Here is a 22,294-nt window from a genome sequence, read left to right as displayed (position 1 = left end):
TATGCCGGTGAAGTCTTCGGAAGTCAGCATATAGCAATCATCCCCCTCCTTCCGCCGGTTCTCTACGTCAGCCCAGAGCAATTGGAGTTCCGCCGCATTCTGGGCCCACTTGGTCCACCATTTGACGGAACAGTTGTCAATCAAGCTCTTGTTCTGGTTCAACCAGGCCCGCATGATATCCTGGATGCGACTTGCTCCCATTTGCGCTCTACTTTCCACAACTTGTCGTTCCTCCTTCAACTGCTTGATGAGATTAGCCGTATCCTCCGCCTGCTCTTTGTAGTGCGTCAACTGCCCTTGATATGTTGTTTGCAGCTTCTGCAGTACCGCCGCCGCTCTTTCTCTTTCCGCCTGCTGTTGCCTGAGGAGCTCTGTCCGAACCTTCTCTGCCTCTTCCAACCGTCTTCTGGTTTCCGCTTGTTCATTAGCGTATGCCGTTGCGGTCTGATCAACTGCTTGTCGGAGCTCATCCGTCCGTTCCTTGTGCTCCGTTTGCATCCGTTTATACTCCCGGTGCAAGTGCTCAAATTCCTCCGTTTTTTGTTTGAGCTTGCCGTTGATCTGGCGATGGTTCCGGTCCTCCCGGTCCTTTAGTTGCCGGAGTTCCTCTTTCAGGCGCTCTACTTCTGTTTCGGCATTCCTCCGGAGCCTGTCCTTCTCTTGCAGCATTTTCTCCTTTTCCTCCTTGAGCCGGTCGTACGCTTGGTGGCCTTTTCGTAAGCTCTCCTCGGCCCGGCGTAGATTCTCAGTAGTCTTTTTGAGTTCTGCCTCCGCTGCCGTCTTCAACTCTCTTTCGCGGCTCCTCAGCGCTTCTTGGGCAGTTAGCTCATCCTTTAAATCCGCAAGCTCTTGGGCTTGTGCCGCATTTCTCTCCGGAACGGTTTCCGTTGCCGGGGTCTGATTGCTATGTACAGGTTGATCTGACGCTTTATTCTGTACATTGCCCGGAGTCCCCGGTGCTTGGACTTGTGTTTTCAAAGCCAATTGAGCCATTTCCCTTGTGAACCTGTCCAAGTCTTGTTCAAGGCTCCGGATTCTGGACCGGGCCGTCTCTAGATCTACGGTTGTGACGAGCAACCGTTCGTGGTGCGCTCTCTCCTCCGCCTCTATGTACTCGACCGCTCCGGCGATCTGCTCGCCTACCCACCGTAGCCACATGCTACTGGTGCCTTGCTGCTGTGCTGGTCGGGTCGGCTCGTTCACTATGGAATTGTCTGGCCTGAGTGCCCGTATCTGCCGTTCTGGTTCTACTCCTTGGCCGCTGTGTGTGCTGTCTGGGCTCGCCGGCTGTTGAGTTCCGGTTCTCGCCGTCTCCGGAGCCGTTGGAATGACTTCTTGTATAGAAGCCGACAAGGCCGGTTCTATACGGACCGGTTCCGGTTCCTCCCTTGTGGTTTGCTCAGGTTGAGTTGGGGGTGTTTCTTCCTTTTGTGGGTCTGAACGCTCCCCCGCTGTCCCGACGGTCCTACTTCTTGACCGTCGTTGGAGGTGCTCTACTGGCTCCTCCGTTTCCTCTTCCTGGGTAACGGCATGTATCTGTGCCGTCAAGGGTTCCGGTTCCTTCTGTCCCGGTCGCTGTATGGTTATCTTAACGGGTCGGACCGGTGACACCTCCTCCGGTTCTGGGAGCCGTTTCTTCCCTTTCGTCGCCTTCGTCGCCAGCAGCTGCTGTCGTTTGGACGCGGGCTTCGAGGTGCTTCCTTCCGATAATCTTGGCCGCTTCTTTGGCTGAACGGTCTCGACCGGCGGCGCGAGCAATGTTATCCACTGAGCTACGGCATGCCACAGCTTCCGGCCCTCCTTGCCGTCCTTTCCTCGTACCGTGTCGATTGCCGCGCACAAACCGTCTGCATTCAACACCGGCCAATCCACCTTGATCCCTTCATAGGTGGCTATGATCATCCCTGCTCGATTTTTTGGCATGACAGGGGGTCGGGGGTACACGTGGCCGTACTCATGGAGCACTCGAGCTATCTCCCTGAATAGCGGATCTTCGCCGCCCTGCGTTCGATAGCCTTTGCCGGCTAGAGAGTACTCACCGAAATATCGGATGAGTTGCTCCGAGGTTGGGTTATCGATCTGAAAAATACCTCCCTCCGGAAGGCCTGTTAGCGCACGGATCGCTTCCTCGGTGATGACTTCTGTGTCGAGCTCCTTGATGACCCGGTCGGCTTCTTTGTGCGGTGGTGCCTCCATGATGGTCAAGAACCCATCCAGTCCGTGTTGTCTGAGCCATTTCCTGGCAGCTTCCGACAGCGTTTGTGGGTCCATGTCTGCTTCGAGGTCGAGGAAAGATGGCGAGGTAGAGTGGTGATGAGAGTGAGAGCGAGAGAGAGAGAGTTCCGAACGTGGGGGTTCTCTGAGTGCAGGTTCGCGTCTGATAAGCTTCAACCGCCTTGGTGCTTCTCTGCTTCCTGGCTCGCGAAATGAAAAGGTCTCCATGCATTCTGCTTTTTCTCTGTGCGTCTTGGCGCCTTTTTCGAGCATGCGCACGTCGTGTACCAATTTAGTATTAAGTAATGTGGCGGCTCTTAAATGCCCACTACGTACCTTTTCGCTCCTTGCTTTCACGTCCGTTCATACCTTGATTTTTAATGATTTCTCTTTTTTTTTTTTTTTTTTTTTTTTAAATTGACGCTATGTGATCTTACACATCCGTAGGTCCCTTCGGACCCTTACCGTTTTCCTTAGGGGTTGCCGTGTCTTCCTTCGCCTCTGCTACGGGTTGCCCGTCGTCTTTTTCTTCCATCCGTACCGTTCCCGGACAGGTTCCCGGTATAGTGCCGGTGGGCTGCATAAACGGGTTACTTGGCATTGGTCCTTTATAGGGCTTTAGTCTAAATCCGTTGACCCACTTGCCTAGCACTTCACCGGCAAGTGTCCCTAACTGATAGGACCCGTTGTATTCCCGTGTCAGCCAATACGGGCATGTCCATCTAAACCGGAGTTTACCCGGCATCTTGCCCATCCTCGTTTGGAATACTAGCACCGGCTTTCCGATTTCGAACATCTTTTCATTACCTTTCCGGTGACGGTCAACGAACGCTTTCCGTCGTCGTTGCTCCAGTTCCATGTGTAGGATGTTGGCAAGCCGTTGCTCCTCCAGTTCGCATAGTGCTGCTAGCCGCATTTCCTCCGACTCCTTTTCATTCAGCCGTTCCCGTAGTTGGATCCGTAAGCTTGGTACCTGAAATTCCACCGGCATGACCGCCTCTAAGCCGAACGCTAACCGGAACGACGTCGTCCGGATACTTGTTTTGTATGCCGTTCGGTACGCCCATAGCGCGCTATGGAGCTTTGTATCCCAGTCCGTCCGGTTTTCATTGACGATTTTGCGGAGAATGTTCTGGAGCGTTTTGTTGGTTGACTCTGCTAACCCGTTTGCTTGTGGGTAGTACGGTGTGCTCCGTTTATGGACCACGGCATAGAACGTTGTTAAGCTTTCAACTACCTGGCCGAGAAAGTGCCCTCCTTGGTCGCTGATTAATTCAATCGGACATCCATATCGGCACCAAATGTTCTCGTACAGGAATTTTGCTGTGGATGATGCGGTGTTGTCTCTCAAGGCCTTAGCCTCCACCCATTTAGTGCAATAATCTGTTGCCACGATGACATAACGATTACCCGTTCTCATTTCCGGTGGCTTGAACGGTCCGACAAAATCCAACCCCCACTTCTGGAATGGCTCTAGTGGAAGTACCGGTTGGTGTGGCATCCGTGCTTGCTCCGTAGGCTGGCCCATTCGTTGGCATAGGTCACATTCCTTAGCATACTTGACGGCGTCTTTTAACATCGTGGGCCACCATAAGCCGCTCTGCCATACTTTCCTTGCCGTCGCTTCCCCGGCATAGTGTCCTCGGGCAACCCCACAGTGTGCTTCCCGTAAGATTACTTGTTTCTCGTCACTACGGACTGCCCGTCTCCATATTCCATCTGCTCCCTTGTGGTAGAGAGTGTCCCGTAACAGACAGAAATTGCGGCTCTGCACCGCCAGTCGTTTCCTCTCGTCCCGGTTCATTTCCTCCGGTGGCAGGCCCGTGCTTAGGAACTGATGCATGTTTGTCAGCCACCTATCTTCTGATACCACTGTGTCGTCCGCTGCCGTTTCCGGGGTGATACGGAATAACTCTGCGTCCGGGAATTCATCCGATACTCCGTCGCCTGATTCTCCGGACTCTAACCGGCTCAGATAGTCTGCTACGGCATGCTGGATACCGGGCCGGTGGAAGATCTCGAATTCGAACTCCTGCAACAGCAAGGTCCAACGGGCCAACTTACCGGTCAGGGACGCCTTGGACACTAAGTACAGGAGCGCCGAGTGATCCACATGAAAGGAGAACTTCCTTCCCAATAGGTAATGACGAAACTTTGTGACACTGTAGATCATGCCCAGGGCCTCCCGTTCCGTAGTCGAATAGTTCTTCTCCGCTTGGGACAGCTTCCGGCCGGCGTAATATACCGGCCGGTACCATTTGGGCTCCGTAAGTTGCATTAAGGCGCTGCCGATAGCGATGTCGGAAGCGTCAACGAACACATGAAATTCCTTGCTCCAATCCGGAGGCTGCACGACGGGTGCTTGCGACAAAAGTACCTTCAGGGCATTGTATGCCTTATCCTCCGTATCCGTCCATTGGAACGGTGTCCGATGTACCGCGGTGTGTAATGGTGTAGCCAAGTCAGCCAAGTGACGAAGCATCCGGCTGTGCCACCGGATCTGTCCTAAGAATCGGCTTAGTGCTTTGGCCGTTTTCGGCGCCGGTGCCCCTAGTATCGCGTTTACTTTGTTCGGGTCGACCGCAATGCCCTCCTTACTTACAATTTGTCCCAGTAAGATTCCACTTGACACCCCAAAGATGCATTTCACTGGGTTTAAGCTTAGCCGGTATAACCTACACTTTTCAAGGCATAACCGTAGGTGCTGCAAATGGTCTTTTTCCCGGCTATAGACTGCAAAGTCATCCAGGAAAACCTGCATGAAGGCTGGAATGTATTCGCCGAAGATCTCCATGATGATTCGCTGGAACGTTGCTGGTGCCGTTTTTAGTCCGAACATCATTACTACGGCAACAAACACCCCCCATTCGGTGACGAACGCTGTCTTTTCCTGGTCGTCAGGGTGCATCCGGATTTGATTGTATCTGCTGCCCGTCTAAAAAGCTATAAACTTCATGGCCGGCGACGGCATCCAGTACTCCATCCGTGAACGGAAGAGGGAATGCATCCGTAATTGTGGCTGCATTTAGTTTCCTGTAATCTACACATACGCGGATTTTACCGTTCTTCTTTGGGACGACGACGATGGGGCTCAGCCACGTCGCTTTCTTTACCGGCCGGATGAAGCCCACTCTTAGGAGTTTGTCGATTTCCTCCTTCACTTTGGCGGCATAGTTGGGGTTCATTCGGTAACGTCTTTGCGCCACTGGTTTCGCGTCCTTGCCTAAGTGGATCTGATGCTGATATAATTGAGGGTCCAGCCCTCGCATGTCTTCGTATGACCAGGCGAATACGTCGCGAAACTCCGTGAGAAGTTTGATCATCGCCGCTTTATCTTCCGGCTTCATCTCTTTGGCGATGTGTACCGGCTTTGATTCGTCCTTGCTTCCTAGGTTCACTTCGTCGAGCTGGGATGTTTTTACCCGTTGGGAAATGGCCATTTCCCGTTCCAACGCTTCCTGTGCTTGCCATAATTCCCAAATCGAATCTTTGTCTGGTTCGGCTTCGGTGTCGTCCCGTTGCGGCAAGTATGGTGCTACGGCTTCAGCCACGTCAATCTCGAAGAGTGGTACGATCTTCGGGTGTTCCTCCAAGTACTGGGCTTCTTCGTCGTCTGCTAACCCTTCAAGCATGTTCACACATTCCGCATACAGCGGTGTGCATTCCTTACCGTTGCTCGTCCGTGGTTGTGTCGGTACCCGGACCTTGGCTTTTCCGCGCCGGAAGGTAATCATATTTTTCCGCCAATTTTGCTTGATGTGTGTTGTTTTCAACCATGGTCTGCCCAGCAACAGTGGGTACGCGCCTTGCGCCTGTAGCTGCAGCACGACAGCCGAGATGTGAAATGTGTGACCTCCTATGGTGACTTCCAATTTCCGTATTAAGCCCGTCGGCCGTACAGAGCTCGTATCCACCATCCGTAGCCAGAACGGACATGGCTCCCATTCATGTATACACCCAAGGCATCACACGTGCGGAGGCTTATTATGTTCACCCCGGAACCTCCATCGATTACTGTGCCGAGAAGTTCGTGCCCTTTGACAATAGCTGTAATCACCGGACTACTAGTGTCCACCACCGTCGGTCCCTCCTCCGGATTCGAGAAGAGGACTGGTGCCGGTGGGGCTACTCCGTCTGTCATGACCGTTTTTAGTCCTTCCGTAAATCGCGGCACGAGCTGCAAGAGTCTTCCTAATGGCAACGTGATCTGACATTCTTGCAGTGCTTGCCATGTCTCGTTTTCTGCGTGGCTACCGCCGGCACTCCCTATGGTATTCGCCTTTTGCCGTTCCGCGTCCGCGACGTTCCTTTCATTGGCTTCCTTCACCCATTCCGTCGCCTGTTTTCGTATGGCCTCTTGTGTTTCCCACTCTTTGGCCATGCCTTTCGACCGTGTGGTTACTTGCTGTAAATCCGCCACTTCCGGAACCACCATATTAACTGCTGGTCGTTTATCGTAGCTCTTTGCCGGGCACTGGTTACTGTAGTGGCCTTTCTGCCTGCAGTAGTAGCAGTACTCTTTACGGGTATTGTTGGATTCAGCATTGCTGGTAGCCGGAGTCGGTCCCGTAGTGAGTGGTGCGTTCTGTGCCGATTGGCTCCTTGGGGTTCCATGTTCCGGGTCCCTAGGGTGACCACCTTTCTTGAAATTACGTTTCTTATTATTCTTATTTTTATTTCGGTAGTCCTGTCGTGGTGGATCGTAACATCGGCCGTAGTCCTCCTGGTGCCTTCGGTAACCAGGGGAATGGTCTCTATCGTATTGCTCGTGTCGTCTGTTGGACTCCTGATAACGGTCCGATCGCTCATACCGGTCGTAGTTATCATGCCGATCCCCGTACCGGCCATCATTCTCTTGTCTGTCTCCGTACCGGACATCCTGTGCCGGTCGGTACCGGTTCATTCTTTGCCAACGATCTTCATCTTCGTCTCGGCTGCTTCTTGGCTCGATCCGTCGGACGGGTGGTGCTTGTCGGTTTAGCAGGTTATACTCGCACCGGTCCGTTGTATGACTCTTGGATTGACAAATCACACACTGGATTCGCATGGTGCACTCCACTGCCGAGTGTCCGGCATTCAAGCAGATTGTGCATTGAATTGCCTGCCGGAACCGGAGATCTTCATCGGTGGGTAACGCCCGTTGCAGTGCTCCCAGTGTAAGCCATGAGCTTGACTTTTCCATTTCTCTGACCCGGTCAATGACCTGGTCAATGGTGCTTCCTCGAAAGTCGATCACCGTACACACCGTGCGTAACGGTTCCCGGAGTGCGTTTAAAAATATCGTCCGTAATTCCTCCTCCGGGGGTGCACGGGCAAGCTGGCTATGCATTCGTTGGAAACGGATGACGAATTGGGGAATGCTTTCCCCTGCCTCCTGTCGGATCGTATAAAACAGGCCCACCATTGTCGTCTAGTCGACCTCCTTGTGGAAAAAATGCAAGAATTTTGCTTTTAATTCTGCAAAGGTTGTGATGGTCGCCGGGTCCTGCGTCCACCGCCATCGTGCCGCTGGTCCTTCCAACGTGACCCCGAATTCCGCTATCTTCGAGCGTTCTTCTTCCTCCGGTGTCAATCGCTGGGACGCGTGATTTGCTTCCCATGTCTGCTCGAAGGCATGAACATGCGCTTCCGCGTCCGGATCATCGCGATACTTTGAGTATTGGAACGGCATGTCGTCGTCCAGTATTAGGCCGCGGTTTAGTGGCGTTTGTCGATATCTTTCCGGTTTTCTCTCCTGTTCCACTTCCGATTCTTTTTCCGATTCTTTTCTCGGTTCCTTCACCAGCTCTTCTTCCGGTACCTTCGTCGGCTCTTTCGTTGGTGTCGGTGGCTTTGCTTCTTCCACTTCCGGTGTTGGTGGGTTGACGGCTTCCGTTTGCGGTTCCGGATAGCCCTGGTCGAACGGTTCCGGTTCTGGAGTCGGCACGGTATCCGACCCGTCGTCCTCCGGGCCGCCGGGGGTATCGTTGCTGCTCCGGTAGTTCGTGTGCACGCTGTATCCCCCTTCGGAATCCGATTCGTAGGCTGAAAAGGCTTCTGCCTCGTTTTCTCCGCTTGCCAGCGCCTCGAGGAGGCGTTCGGTTTCCCGGAGACCACTTAGACTGCTTCCATCGTCCTGGTCGCGAGTTTGCTGTAACCGAAGAGATTCCTCCGCGACTCTCTAGATCACGTTGGAGAACGAACGATCCGAGCGAATTTCGTGCGCTGCTTGCTGGAAAGTCTCACGCCGTCTTTGCCGTTCGGCGAGGCGTCGAGCTCGGTCTGTAACCAGGTCGTGCGTTGGTCTAGTCATCCATTAAGCCGTCGTTCATTGCGAGAAAGCAGGAATCGTGGTCGCCAAAACTGTGTTGTTCTCTAACCGGACAAGGCCTAACACAAGGTGTCACAGAGACACTTCACCAAAGGGTGATTACGGCATAGGATTATGACTCAACGATTACACCGACTTAAGTAGGTTACACGATTAGAGCGCTTTTGTTAATTACACGCGTAAGATATAACAGTAATTACATAACGGAAATCAACACAGAAGTATAAACACCATACGCTCTATTAATTATCCGCTGCGATTACAATGGGGTCCGGGCCTTTAAATAGGTTTCCGGCCCGTAGTACAAAACAGTGCCTATCGCACCTATTCGGGATCCGTCCGGATCTGGAACGACATACCGTTTCCAGTCCGTCCGTCCACACTATGCTTATTTACAACCATACTTAATTAATTCCTTCACTCCGTATTTTGGACTCCTTGCCGGCCGGTAACAATCATCCACATTGACGCTTATTGAGCCGAGCGAGTCACAAAGCTCCTTTATCCTGAAGGTGTAGCTTGTTCAACTCTTGGCGGAGTTGAAGTTTTCATGCCGTTGTATTGGCGGCGAATATCTTCCTTAGATTCTCCCATGCTTCCTTTGGCGTCGTGGCTTCTCGAATGTAGCTGAGCATGTGGTCATGAACACATGTCGCCAAGCAATACATTACTCGACTCGCCACTTGCTCCCATGTTGAGTAGTCGGTGTCTTCTGGGTCGGGTCAGTTTTCTTGTGCTCCCTTGATGAAACCCCAATAGCCTTGGCCGACAAGGTATTGGTGCAGCTTGTACTCCCAAGATGCGAAGTTGTTTCGGTCCAACTTCTCGCTAGGCAGAGCGCTCCCCATTTGAGTATTCATGGTGTTCAATGTAGATTTTCTTCTTCTTCTTCTTCTCTCTTGAATACGAGCTATGTAGATGCACTACGATAGCGATGAGCCGGTTCTTCTTGAACGTTGGCGTGGAGCACAACACATGCGGATGGGCTAGATCGAGCTACCAAACCACTCTGATACCATGTAAAGAATCGATGGCGATTCTTGTGCAGCGGAATAGACTAGAGATATGTGTTGTGGGTGTGTGTGTTTGTGTGTGTGTGTGTGTATGAGAGAGAGAGAGAGTAACACTAGATAGATAGATTTGAACCACGATAGAATACTCAAGAAGATGTATATTACAAAGGAGATTAATCGACCTAATTACAAAGTAAGAGGAGAGTGCTTTATATAGTCACTCTCTCTCTTCATTAACTACTGAAGCTCATGGGTCATGGGGAATGTGAAAACTCATTAGTTATGTGTCATAGAATATGATTCTATGACACATAGTTAATGTGTAGATAAGAGTGGTGACTTTTGACCTTTGAGTGGACACTCTCAAGGGTGTGTTCACACACTAGACTATGTTGAGCTTGATTGTCAACAATAGTAGTACAGAGAGAGAGAGAGAGAAGTGAAGCTGCCGGTTTGCGAAGATACAGAGCTCGCGGTCATTGCCTCTGAGTCTCCTATTGGACCTCCTTTCTCGTATAGTGATAGTTGGAGTCTGTTGGCTCCCGTGGTTTTTTTCCCTATGAGGGCTTTCCACGTAAACATCCTGTGTTGTCTCCTATGTGTAAGTGTACAAACCTCGATTTCTGTTTTGTTCTTTAATAAAGTGTTTGAGTCTCGGTTGTAGCCAAGCGTTATTCCGCACACAATAGTCTCTGGTCCAGGGGTTCGAGTGGTTCTTCCTTCTATTGTTGCTCTTCTGTTGGTTGTTGCTCCTGCTACGTCTGTTGTTGCTCTCCGGCTTCTTCCGGGTGAGCCATCTCTGTTCTTGCGTTGGTTCCAACATTCTCTCCATTTCCGGTTCCTACTTGTTGCTTCGACCCAGTCGCTTTGTTCTGGTCCGCACTAGCTCCCCTTGGTTGTTCACCTTCGGCTTTATGTGGCAGCTCCTCCTGTTGTGGTTGTCGTTCCGCAGTATGCTCCTCATCACTTATATTTATTTCCGTCATTCGAATTGCTCAAGCTAAAGTTGTGTTCTAAGTTGATCATCATCAAGTCTTTCAATCAGCCTCCATACAGCTTCGAGTTGAGCTCCAGCCAAGAAAAAGAATTCATCAACCAACTCCTCCCAGATGGTGACAATACTTTCTTCATCCATCTTGTAAAAGTTGTCGCCGACCTTCTTCCAGTTTTCTGCATCTGCTCGGAGGACCTGTAATTCCGCCGCTTGTCACGACCATTGAGTCCACCAGCCCACCGAGTTGTCATCGATATTCTTCTTTATCCAGTCCTTCCATGCCTTCATCATTGCCCGGATCCGTCCCACTCCGAGATTTGTCTTGTCCTCCGCACCTTGCTTGTCCTCCTTCAGCTTCTTAATGAGGGCGGCAGTAGCCTAAGCTTGCACTTCATAGTTCACCAACTGGGTTTGGTAGGTTGTTTGGACCCTATCCAAAGCCATTTTTTCTTGTTCTGCTTTTTCATAGTGCTTTTTGTTTAGCTCCATTTTTTCCTTTGCCGCTTCTGCGAGTGCCTTCACCATAGCAACTGCCTTGGTTTGTTCGTCTGCCAGCGCCTCCGTTTTCTTAGCCTATTCCGTCCGGATTTTTTTCAACTTCCAAGCTTCTTATGTTCGGCGTCTAGTTGCTTGTGGTTCCAGTGCAACTTTTCAAAATGCTTTGTTTTCTGCTTTAGCTGGCGGTTTATCTGGGAGCGCGCTCGATCCTCTCTCTCCTTCCATTTCCGGATTTCTTCTTTCAACCTCTCTATTTCCGTCTTCGCCATTCTCCGGAGCTTATCCTTCTCTTGCAAGAGTTTTTGTCTTTCCTCCTTCAGCCAATCGTTGTTTACGTGACTTTTCTGGATATTTTCTTCTATTCTCCGCTTCTCTTCTTCGGTTGTCTGCTTTTGCGTGCTCTCTCTCTCTCTCTCTCTCTCTTGCAATGCTTCTTGAACGGTTAATTCCTCCCTTAAGGTTACCATTTCATGTTTTCACTCGACATCTTTTCCCGGGGTTGTACGAACCACCGGTTGTGCATCCGTTTCCAGAGCTTCCTTTCGTAGATTAGCCGATGCCACCGGCTCCGTTACTGCGCGTTGTTGGCCCACGTTAGCCATGATGACCGCGTATTCCTTGGCCCTTTTCAACTCTTCCTCCATGCTCCGGATCTGTGCCCAAGCCTTCTCTAATTTTTCAGTTGTGGATAGCAACCGTTCCGCCTGGCTTTTGACTTGCCATTGCTCGTCCTCCATTCGGTCAGCCACATCGGATACTTGCTCTCGGAGCCACTTTAACCATTGGCGGCATGTTCCATGTTGTGTTAGGACAGCAAACTATTGCCCTGGCTCCGGTCTTGGTTCGTGCTCCTTCCTGAGCCATTGGGTCAGCGATTCCAGTGTCCGCTCCGGACAGTGTTCCTCATGCTGCTATGTTTGAAGACCAAGTGGGGTAAGTTCCTCTGTAACCGGTTCTTGTTGAACTATTGTCACCGCTTCTGGTCTTATTACCAACCCTTCTTCCATCCTAGGTTCTACCTCTGTTGATCGGTTCTTCGGGGTACTGTCCTACTCCGGATCTAATCCTTCCCCCTACTACTCTGTGTCTTCCTTGGGCGACGTTGAAGGGCTTCGGCCGGTTCATCTTCAGCCTCTTCCTCCGCGATTTCTTGGTTCACCCTCCGGACCAGGTCGTCCATGTCTGTGTCCCTATCTTGCCACCCCACCTTGATTTTGATTGGTTTGGCCGTTTTGTGCACAATTGGCTCCTACTCCTGAGTCATCTGTACTTCTTGTTGAGACGATTCCCCTGTCGTCCATCCGGGGTTGTGTTTAGACAAGAGATGTTGCCATTTGGATGCCTTATTTGGTGTAGTTTCCGGCCAGATCAGCTTCTTCGACTTGATGGTGTGTGTTGGGGGTACCAATACTATGCCTCATCTCTCATTATAAGAAGAGGAGATAAGGGTTTATTTTGGGGTTCAATCATTTTTTGGGGTTTTGGCATTTTGGGGAGAACTGGAAATCATCTTCTCCAATGTCTGATGAGGTTTGGGGAGAAAAATCTAAAAGAGTTTTTTTAGGGCTTTTTCCTTCTTTATTTTAGATTTTCTAGGTGTTGAGTGTTAGAGTGGACAGTGTACCACTTCTCTTCATCTTCTTCTCCTTTCTAGTAAGCCTCATTTGGGGGTGTGAGAGGAATTTTGAGTGCTCATTCCTTGCATGATCGCCTATTTTTTGCACAAGCATCAATTCATTGCCCTACCGCTCACTCATTATGGGAGCACTTGTTGCATGAGTGCATGTTCATTGTACGAGTGCTTGTTCCTTGCACAAGCACCCGTTCTTTGCAAGATCATCAGTTTATTATCTGAGAGCATAAAGCATGAGCCCTATTCATGAATTTAGTCATCCTTCTTTTATAGGCTCTTATCTATTTCACACTTGACTACTTTATTAGACGAGGTCAAGTGATTAAACAATCTAAAGTTACCTCCCACTTGTAAATAGACAGCCCTTCATGAAGGTAGTTATCCTTCTTTTATAGGCTTAAAACCCGAGGCCTTTGTGTATTTCACATTTGATCACTTTATTAGAAGAGATCAAGTGATTAAACACTTTAAAGTTGTCTCCCACCGTAGGATTTAGAATAATTAAATATTTACCCTTCATTCTTTATGAATTAGCCCTCACCTATTAACCATATGATTGGATAACCACGGTTTATGCAGTTATGGTTGTAACAATTATGCTTTATAAATGCATCCATGTAATACAATTTAGGGCACCACACAAATCAATTTGTTCTAACATAATGGAACAAATTGAACCATCTATTTGTGTGCCATTACTAGAAGCATTAAATAAGCTATTTTATTAGTAATTAAAGCATTGTAACACATGTGTCCAAATGGTTACACAATTGACTCATAACATTTAGAAGCTACTTTTTCTCCCTTAGGTTCCTAAGTTAGTGAAGTAATCTTAGGATTCTAAAATGATATGTTTGTAAGTAGAATATAATTAAATCGATGATCAAGTATATATGTGATAGGGTGTTTAAGACAAAGGGTAATCTTACACTATATGAGGACTTGACCAAACCGGTTAGATGGAGTTGTGACTCATAATATATTATATAGATCAAGGTATCTACGAATTAGAGAGAGACACTCGAGAAATTAAGAAAAAAGACAGAGAAGATGGGGAAGAGATAAGATTGTTATGATATTCCAATATCAAGACAATACAAAGGAGATAAACTCCACATTCAATTAAGAAACCAAAGACCTTACTACCAATCATTCAAACCCACAATTCCGACCCTTCCTCTTCCACTATTAGGATCCCTCCTCCTCTATTAGGATCCCCTCCTTCCACTAAGACCTTCTCCTTCTCTATTAAGACCCCTTCTCTATTATAATTTTCTTCTTCTTCCTCGTTCACGCTATTTTTAGAAGCTTTTTATCTCCTATTTTTAGCTAAGACCCAGAGACCTTCTAATCTTCATATCTCCCTCATCAAAGCTCCAAATTTAGTGATTTAAAAAGATATGGATAGCTCTCATTACAAGCTTTCTAACCTATATTTAAACATAATATTTGGGTGAAAAACGAAGGAGTTATGACTATTCCTTTTTTACTGTTTTTTATGGTCCACTTTTTTTCTTTTTTCTTTTCTCTTGGTCTCTTACTTTTACTTTTGACTTCTTCCTAAGGTCTTGGTTCGTGTTCTTAGTCTCCAAATGTGAGTTATCCATACTTTATATTCTTCTAATGTTCAATGACTTAGATTCTAAAAACACTTTCACAATATGCAATGATGATAGTTAGGTTGTGTGTTGGTCATATGTGTGCAAGTTTAAGAGAAGAGAGAGAGGGATCTATAATGCATAATGTTATCAAATACAATGTATCAACATATAAAGCTACAAATCAATCAAGACAAGATAAAGTATGAATGAAAAATTACGAACACTAGACACAAGAGGTGAGACATGGTTTTATATAACAATCAACAACGGTTCGTTTCAGTTTGGTTTGGTTTGAGAGTGTCAAAACTTGACCGGTTTGAAATCAAACCATTTAAAAATGTTTAAACTTGAATCAAACTGAACTGAACCATGAAACCATTTGAACTGAAGATATTTAAACCAAATTGTTAAAACCACAATTTTGTGGTTTGGTTTCGGTTTTCAAATTAAGTCAAAATTCAATTTCAAGATTTTAAAACTTTTCATTATTTTAATTTTTAATTTTTCAAAATTTTAAATATTCTACTAATGTGAGAATTAGGCTTAAAAATTGAAAAGATTGTCTTAAAAAAAGTTAAAATTTTAAATTAAAAAAAAAACCATTAAACCGTTTAAGCAACGGTTTCTAACCGTTAAAACCAAACCAAACCATTCACCCCCCAAACTAAACCAAAACCGAACTTGTAAAAAAAACTTGAACCTGAACCAAACAGAATTGAAGCGTTTAAACTGTTAAGCCACAATTTTGCGGTTCATGTTTGGTTCAAACCGAACCGTTGCCAATTGTAAGTTTTATAGAACATTTTATATATATTTGCATAAAAGGTTGCCCTAATGTACATTGATTGGAGAGAGTGGGATATGTCGATTATCCACTTGAATCATTACAAAAAATCTCCCATGCACTTAATACCAAAGAAACCTTTAACCCACTTAATGAGAAATGTGTTTATATGGTTACTCAAATGATTCTTTCATATATATTATCCTCACAAAAAGTAATTGGTCAAACAGAAGAAAAATAACGGGGAACAATATGATCTCACGTATACAAAAAGATCATTGCTCATTATTTTTGTATGAGATATTGATTCATGCGTAATGGACTCATTTAGAACTTTATCCATCAACTTGGGTCACATTTTCAAACACAAATAGTTGAATCACCACTTTCCAATGGTTGTTAATACATAAGTCACTATTGGTTGGTGCATGGCAGCGTGGGAACCTCAGCTCTCCTAATTGTGTAGCGTGTCCAACTGTAGTAGAATCAATACGACATGCTCTATGGGACTGCCCAAAGTCCCATCGAATATGGCGGGCGGTTGGCTCCTTATTGCAATTATACCAGGTGCAAGGCTCAATCAAGTGGGGGAATGTATGTTGGCTATCATGGTAGGCCCCAATTGACAGATATGAGAATTAGAAAGAGGGGATGACTTTGGTTATAAAAGCACAAGAGGTTTTTTCTCTACCATCGACAATGTCCACTCAACTCCTATCAATGTCAAATCTCAAGTTGTGTTGGAATTGGTCAGCCCAATAACTATTTGGATTCTATGGAAACAATGGTGTAGACGAGTCTTCTCCAACCAAACCGTGCAACCAATAGTGTTAATGCAAGAGATATGGAGTGAAGTGGTAGCCACTCTAAAGAGCCAATATGATGGCCTCAAGGGTGACTCCGATAGAGTTGAAAGACAACGACTAGCCTTCATCCAACAATGGTCGTCCTCCTCCTTTATTGAGTCGATGGGCATCCACATAAGATGGACCTATCGTGTCCCTACAGGGATTTGTATATACTAATCTCATATGTAAAATTTTATAACTAATGGATGAAGTTTTTTTTTGGGAAAAAAAAAATTCTTTTAATTGTTTGACTTACCTCTTTCCTAATCATTTAGTTAACAATGACACTTTTTCCATTGGATTAGATTTTAGGCATTTTGAAGTATTTGGATAGCTTGGAATCATATGGTTCTAGGCCAATCGCTTATTGTCAACTCTTTTTTTGCATAAAAAAGATACTACAATAGTATTAAAGGAGTCAACTTGAGTTGTACAAGAAATTACTTTACATATATGATACCTACCTCCCCCTTATTTAAGTTCTATGTATCAACTTAAATAAATATTTTGGTGTAGCGTCTACTCCATCTCAAAAAGAAACTAATAGTTTGGTGTAGAGTAGAACTACTCCATCTTAGAAAAAAACTGGCCCCATATGGCATTAAACTTTAATCGTGTTCTCTTTAAGGCAAACTCTTTATTATTGTCTTCAATTGGCAAAAACCTCACCAAAAAGGACTACTAGTATTTATATTGTAAAAACAAAAAACCTTATGTAGGCATTACTAATCTTAATTAATAAGCCTAAATTACGTTAATCACATAAATAAATATTAGTTAAAGAAATCACAATTATTGGGAAGATCAACCTTATATATTTTCCTTAAGTATGATTATTAGGTTGATTGTTAAGAAATCACATAATTATGCTCTAAATATTGCATTGTTTAGGAGCCTTCACCTTGGCCATGTTATGTAGGTAATTGTTAAGAATTAGGTGATCAACTACGGGTTAATTAGTACATAATTATGTGATTAAGTTAAGCGGAAGATTAAGTGATATGTGTGTGTATGTGTGTGAGAGGAAGACAAAGAAGAATATACACTTATGAACAACACAAGATGGGGGGGATAAGTAACTATATTAAATTAGCATTATCATTATCAAATACAAAAATACCTACAATTAGGTATTATAGATCTCATGTGCAAGGGTGCACATGTGTGAAGAGAATATAGGTACAAAAGTGTAAGTCCTATATTAAATGTACTTGGGAGTGGAGGATCTAGAATATCCCACTTAAGTACAAGGTCCTATTTTAGGTGCTATAGTCAACACTTCTAACTAGATTCTATCTTGGTAACTATAAAGTTACATGGTTGAGTAACTATCTAAACTAAGTTGAGCTTGATCTCTCAACAGTAATTATGAAAACAAGCCTTCAAAATCCTTTTTTAATTAGCTCATAAGCAAGTTACGAACATCTCCCAAATAATTTATTTGAATTAAATTTATTTATCCTCAACCAAGCCCTAAGTTAACCTAACTAAGAATTATTAAACTTAGATGAGGTAAACAATGGTAATTTATCTAACCTAGGCATAACCTAACTCAATCGAGCTAAGTTTTGATACTTTCATGAGAGACCCTAGATAGGATGGAGCTATGCAAATAATTGAGGGAAGAAAACTAAATGTACATCATTTAATTAGGTAAGCAAACAAAAGAAAGTCCAAGTAGCATTAATTACCATGAAAATAGGCCTAAAATAAATGTAGTAAGGATAATAAATCTTAATAATTGCGAGTGAACGTAATTATTTTAATTAAGCTTAATAAAAAATATGTGAGATTAATCAAGTTGAAAAAACATACGTGACATAAGTGCACATAGATAAGGTTAATTGAGTGTAAACTAGTTTAATGAAGATCAAGAAACCTAATAAAACCTACCTAAATGCACGGAAGTAAGGTTAAAGAACCATAAAAGGAACATAATGAATTAAGGTTAATCAAGCTTAAGCAAGGTTAATTGGCCTGAGTAAAGATAATTAAAGTAACTTAAAATTGAGCTTATGTTTTGAAAGAGGAGAGGCCGTTCTGAGGAAGATGGGGCCATGCACGCGATCGAGGAAGTTTCTGCACCGAATCGGAATTTTTCTCAGAGACAGATAAACCTCTTTCATTACCTTCTTCTTATTGCTCTTCCTCTCACACGTCAGTATATCCTGTTTCTTGTAGTGCCTTGCGAGCTCAGTTTAACATATCTAAGTTGAAGTTCCCGCGTGATTCATCCTATCGTTTTCGAGGATTTTTTGCTTCAACTTGCTCGTATTTGATAAAAAAATCTTCCATATTCTTTAACCGCTAGAACATTTCTGATTCGATTTACTCAAAACCAGAAGAGTTTTGCTTCAAAATGCCCAAATTTGGTACTTTTTGCTTTAATACGTTCAAGTCGGGAGGTTTTTGCTTCAATGTCCTCAAATGGGAAGCATTTTTCTTCAATTTTCTCAGACTTAAAGGTTTCCTCCTCAATATGCTCAAATTTGATGCATTCCACGATAATTTACTCAAATCAGCAATATCCTTTTTCGACCTGCCCTTCAATATGCTCAAGTCAGAATGTGCCTGATTCAATACTCTCAAATCCAATGCTTTTTTCTTCAATATGCTCAGATTTGAAGTTTACTACTTCTTCCAACACAATATCTGGATGTTCTGCAACAATAAATTTGTCTACATTTGCCACGATGTTGCAACAATGTGGAAATACCAAAAATTTATCTTGTGGAAGGGTCCTCCATGTCCATGTGATGATGGACACTTGTCATGGCCGTAGCACATACCTTATGAGTATCCTCATGCAAATGTATGGAAATTGTTGTGCCCTCGAGGATGCCCGTAAGGTGTTTTTTGATATAGGTGGGAAGAATGTTTATTCGTGGAATATCATGATTGGCATCAATGTGAAGCATGGTCAGTACATAGAAGCTATTCAGCTTTTCCAACAAATGCAGATTGAAGGAGTTTCCCCTGATAAGTATAGTGTTGTAGGATGTGTTTCTGCTCATGCGAGCCTCCGGAACCTTCTTCAAGGCAAGATCTTGCATACTTCCTTTGCTTCAACGTCCATGGAGGAAGATATTGTCGTAGGGACAGCTCTTGTTAGCTTGTATGCCTATTCAGGAAGCATTGAATGTGCAAAATTAGCAGTCCAGAAGCTGACAGAACGAGACATCGTGCTTTATAATGCCATGATTGCAGCTTATTCACAAGAAGGGAAAGACTGTGAAGCTCATCAGCTCTTCAATAATATGTATCAACTGGCTTTCTTGCCAAACAAGGTCACATTTCTCAATGTTCTAGATTCCTGTGTGGGTTATGGTGGTTTAATTGTGGGAAAAAGATTGCATGTTCAGATTGGGAATGTTGGATTAGAGTCTGATATTTTTCTTCACACTACTCTCATCACTATGTATGGCAAGTGTGGTGACCCTGCAAGGTCTGATTTTCTTTTTGATAAATTAAGTGAAAGAAATGTTGTATCATGGAATGCTGTTATTGCTGTCCATGCCCATCAAGCACATGGTGGGGGTGCATTGCTGCGTTTCAACCAGATACAACAAGAAGCTTTGATCCCAGACAAGATCACATTTCGAACCATTCTTTGTTCAATTTCATCTTGTTCAACCTTGGCAAATATGAAGTTTTTACATGCATACGTGGTTTCTAGTGGGCTTGACTCAGATATGGTTGTGAGCACATCACTTTTCAGTATGTTTGGGAGGTGTGGTGATGTAGAGTATTCCCGGAAATTGTTTGATGGTATGTTGAAGCGAGATTTAATAGCCTGGAATGCTATGATTGCGGTTTATGCGCAGAATGGGTATGATTCTGAAGCCATTCAAGTTCTAAGAGAAATGCAACAAGCTGGAGTGCCTCCAGATAAGGTAACGCTTATGAGCAGCCTTTCAGTGTGTGCTGGTGTTAGCTTGGATTCAGCACAAGGGTTGTTCGATCAAATTCATCAACGAAATGTGACCGTTTGGAATGCCATGCTAGGAGCATGTGAACAACATGGTCATAATATGCATGCTGTTGGATTATTTCAACAGATGATGAGAGAAGGCATAACACCAGATAAGGTTACATTCCTGACCATGCTTTCTATATGTGCTAACAGAATTGCTATCACAGATGGGAAGTTGATACATGCTTTCGTAATTTATAGCCAGTATGAGTTGCATGATCCCCTTGTATGTGGGTTGGTTCATATGTACAACAAGTTTGGAGATCTAGAAGGAGCCCATTCGGTGTTTCAACTTATGCACAAACGAGATACCATATTATTTAATGTCATGATTACAGCTTTTATTGAGCATGGGCTGGACACTAAGGCACTTGTGTTATGGCCACAAATGCATCGAGAATCACAAATACCGGATGAAGTAACTTTTGTTGGGTTGCTTGAAGCATGTGCTGTGGAGGGTACATTTTGTAAAGGCAAATATATGCATACTTGTATAATGAACAGTGAATATGAGTCAGATGTAATGGTAGTCACTCCACTTTTTAACATGTATCATAGTCATAGCAGCTTGGAGGAAGCACAATCTGTCTTTTGCAGCATAGTGCAACATGATGTGATTTCATGGACAGCAGTCATTGCAATTTATGCAGAATGCAATCAAGGTATCAGGGTCCTTCAGTTATTCCAGCAAATGCAAATGGAAGGTGTTTCCCTGGATAATGCTGTCTATGTGAATATTCTTGCTGCATGTGCGGATGAGGTAGATTTGATGCAAGGCAAGATTATACATACTCGGATAGTAAACAGTGATTTAAAACTTGACGTGTCACTTGGAAATGCACTTGTTAATATGTATGGAAAATGTGGGAGCATGATGGATGCACATAGGGAGTTCCGAAAGCTACCGTCTCATGATGTTCTTTCATTTAATATCATGATTCATGGCTGTGCTCAGCATGGACATGGCATAGAGGCTCTTCAGCTTTATGACCAAATGCTAAAGATATCAACAAGCCCAAATGAATATACCTTTGGTAGTATTCTTACTGCATGCAGTCATGTTGGGTTTGTAGAGGAAGGTTATCAATGCTTGAGGGGTATTGTTGAAGAAACTTTTGTGGTTGTAGCCTTGGAACACTTTGATTGTATGGTTGATATACTTGGAAGGACAGGACGGCTAGATGAGGCTGAAGGCTTGTTAATCGAGATGCCGATGCAACCTACCCATTTATCATGGATGACTTTGCTTGGTGCTTCAAGAATTCAGGAAGATATCAATAAGGGGAAACAAGTATCCAAACACATTTTTGAGCTTGATTGTGGAGATGCCTCACCTTATGTAGCATTATCAAATCTCTATGCTATTGTCGGTAAGATGAATGACTCAGAAAGTGTCATAAACTCTTAAGGAAAATTGGTTGATCAATTAATAGCTTGAAAGAAAGAAATTTATTATGCCTAGGATGCCACTGGTTAGTTCTATAGTTAACCAATTTGGCAATGCATGAGATCCTGATGGCAATCATATATTGATAAGACTTCACCAAGCAGAATACACATGATAGGAACCAATGAGGACATTAGCAAGGTAGTCATTAGATGGGTAGTTGTTGTTTGACTCCAGCTCCTCTTTTCATACCATTAGGGAGAAATAAGTATCCCAACTTATTCTTGTGTTGGATTGTTGAGGTGCCTTAGCTTATGAACCATTACCAAATCTCTATGCTATTGTTGGTAGGATGAATGACTCAGGAAGTGTCATAAACACTTACAGAAGATTGATCAATCAATTAACAGCTTGAAGAAAAGGAATTTATGTCTATGGATCCAAGGCATCTACACATTAGCAGAGTTGGAAATACATGAGAGCAAAGTTGCACGCATATGTTGATAAGACTTGCCCAATGAGGTCCTACAGTTACTCAATCAGAACCAATGAGGACATTAGCAAGAAAATCATTAAATCGGTGGTGATTTGTTTGGCTCCCCTCTCTGCCTCCCATGGAAGGTCTTGCGTAAACTCACATCATAGTATTTCTATTTTTCAACATCCCAGGTTCTCATTTGATTCTCTTTGCAACGTTCACATCTGTATGATGGTAATCTGTGTTTTCTTTGATGACGTTATACGGGTTGTCTTTGGTGAGTGACCCCTTGAAAGGTCAAAACTCCATAAAAGTTGGCATACTTTGTTCAAGTTCTATTATACCATAAGTTGTTCTTCTTGTCTAAGCATGTAACCATCTCTCTTTAGGGTTGGATATAACAATGTCGTAGGGAATGAATTTCCTCGTTAATTTCAGGAGCAGTGAACATGATGGTCATCCTCTCATTTTTTTTCATCCCAATACTTTTGTTTTCTTTTCCTTTAGCATGATATTGTATTGCAGAATCAAAAAACTCTACTCCTAATTTCTCCATTTACA

At 44.6% G+C, this 22,294-nt stretch overlaps 1 protein-coding gene across 1 annotated transcript; it reads left to right on the top strand.

The window, feature by feature from the left end:
* Positions 1-17,898: 17,898 nt before the first annotated feature.
* On the top strand, positions 17,899-22,170 carry LOC147862002 (pentatricopeptide repeat-containing protein At5g39350-like). Its single transcript, XM_087322663.1, has one exon. The coding sequence runs from the start codon at positions 18,313-18,315 to the stop codon at positions 21,274-21,276; it is 2,964 nt and encodes a 987-aa protein (XP_087178789.1). The 5' UTR covers positions 17,899-18,312; the 3' UTR covers positions 21,277-22,170.
* The last annotated feature ends 124 nt before the right edge of the window (positions 22,171-22,294 follow it).

This window comes from Azolla caroliniana, unplaced genomic scaffold (genome assembly GCF_043228905.1).
Source record: "Azolla caroliniana isolate FFs.n. ecotype wild unplaced genomic scaffold, voAzoCaro1.0.p SCAF_7, whole genome shotgun sequence".
In the NCBI taxonomy this organism is placed as follows: domain Eukaryota; kingdom Viridiplantae; phylum Streptophyta; class Polypodiopsida; order Salviniales; family Salviniaceae; genus Azolla; species Azolla caroliniana.
The sequence above is the reverse complement of the archived record's forward strand: the minus strand, read 5'-3'. Positions and strand labels throughout refer to the sequence as shown.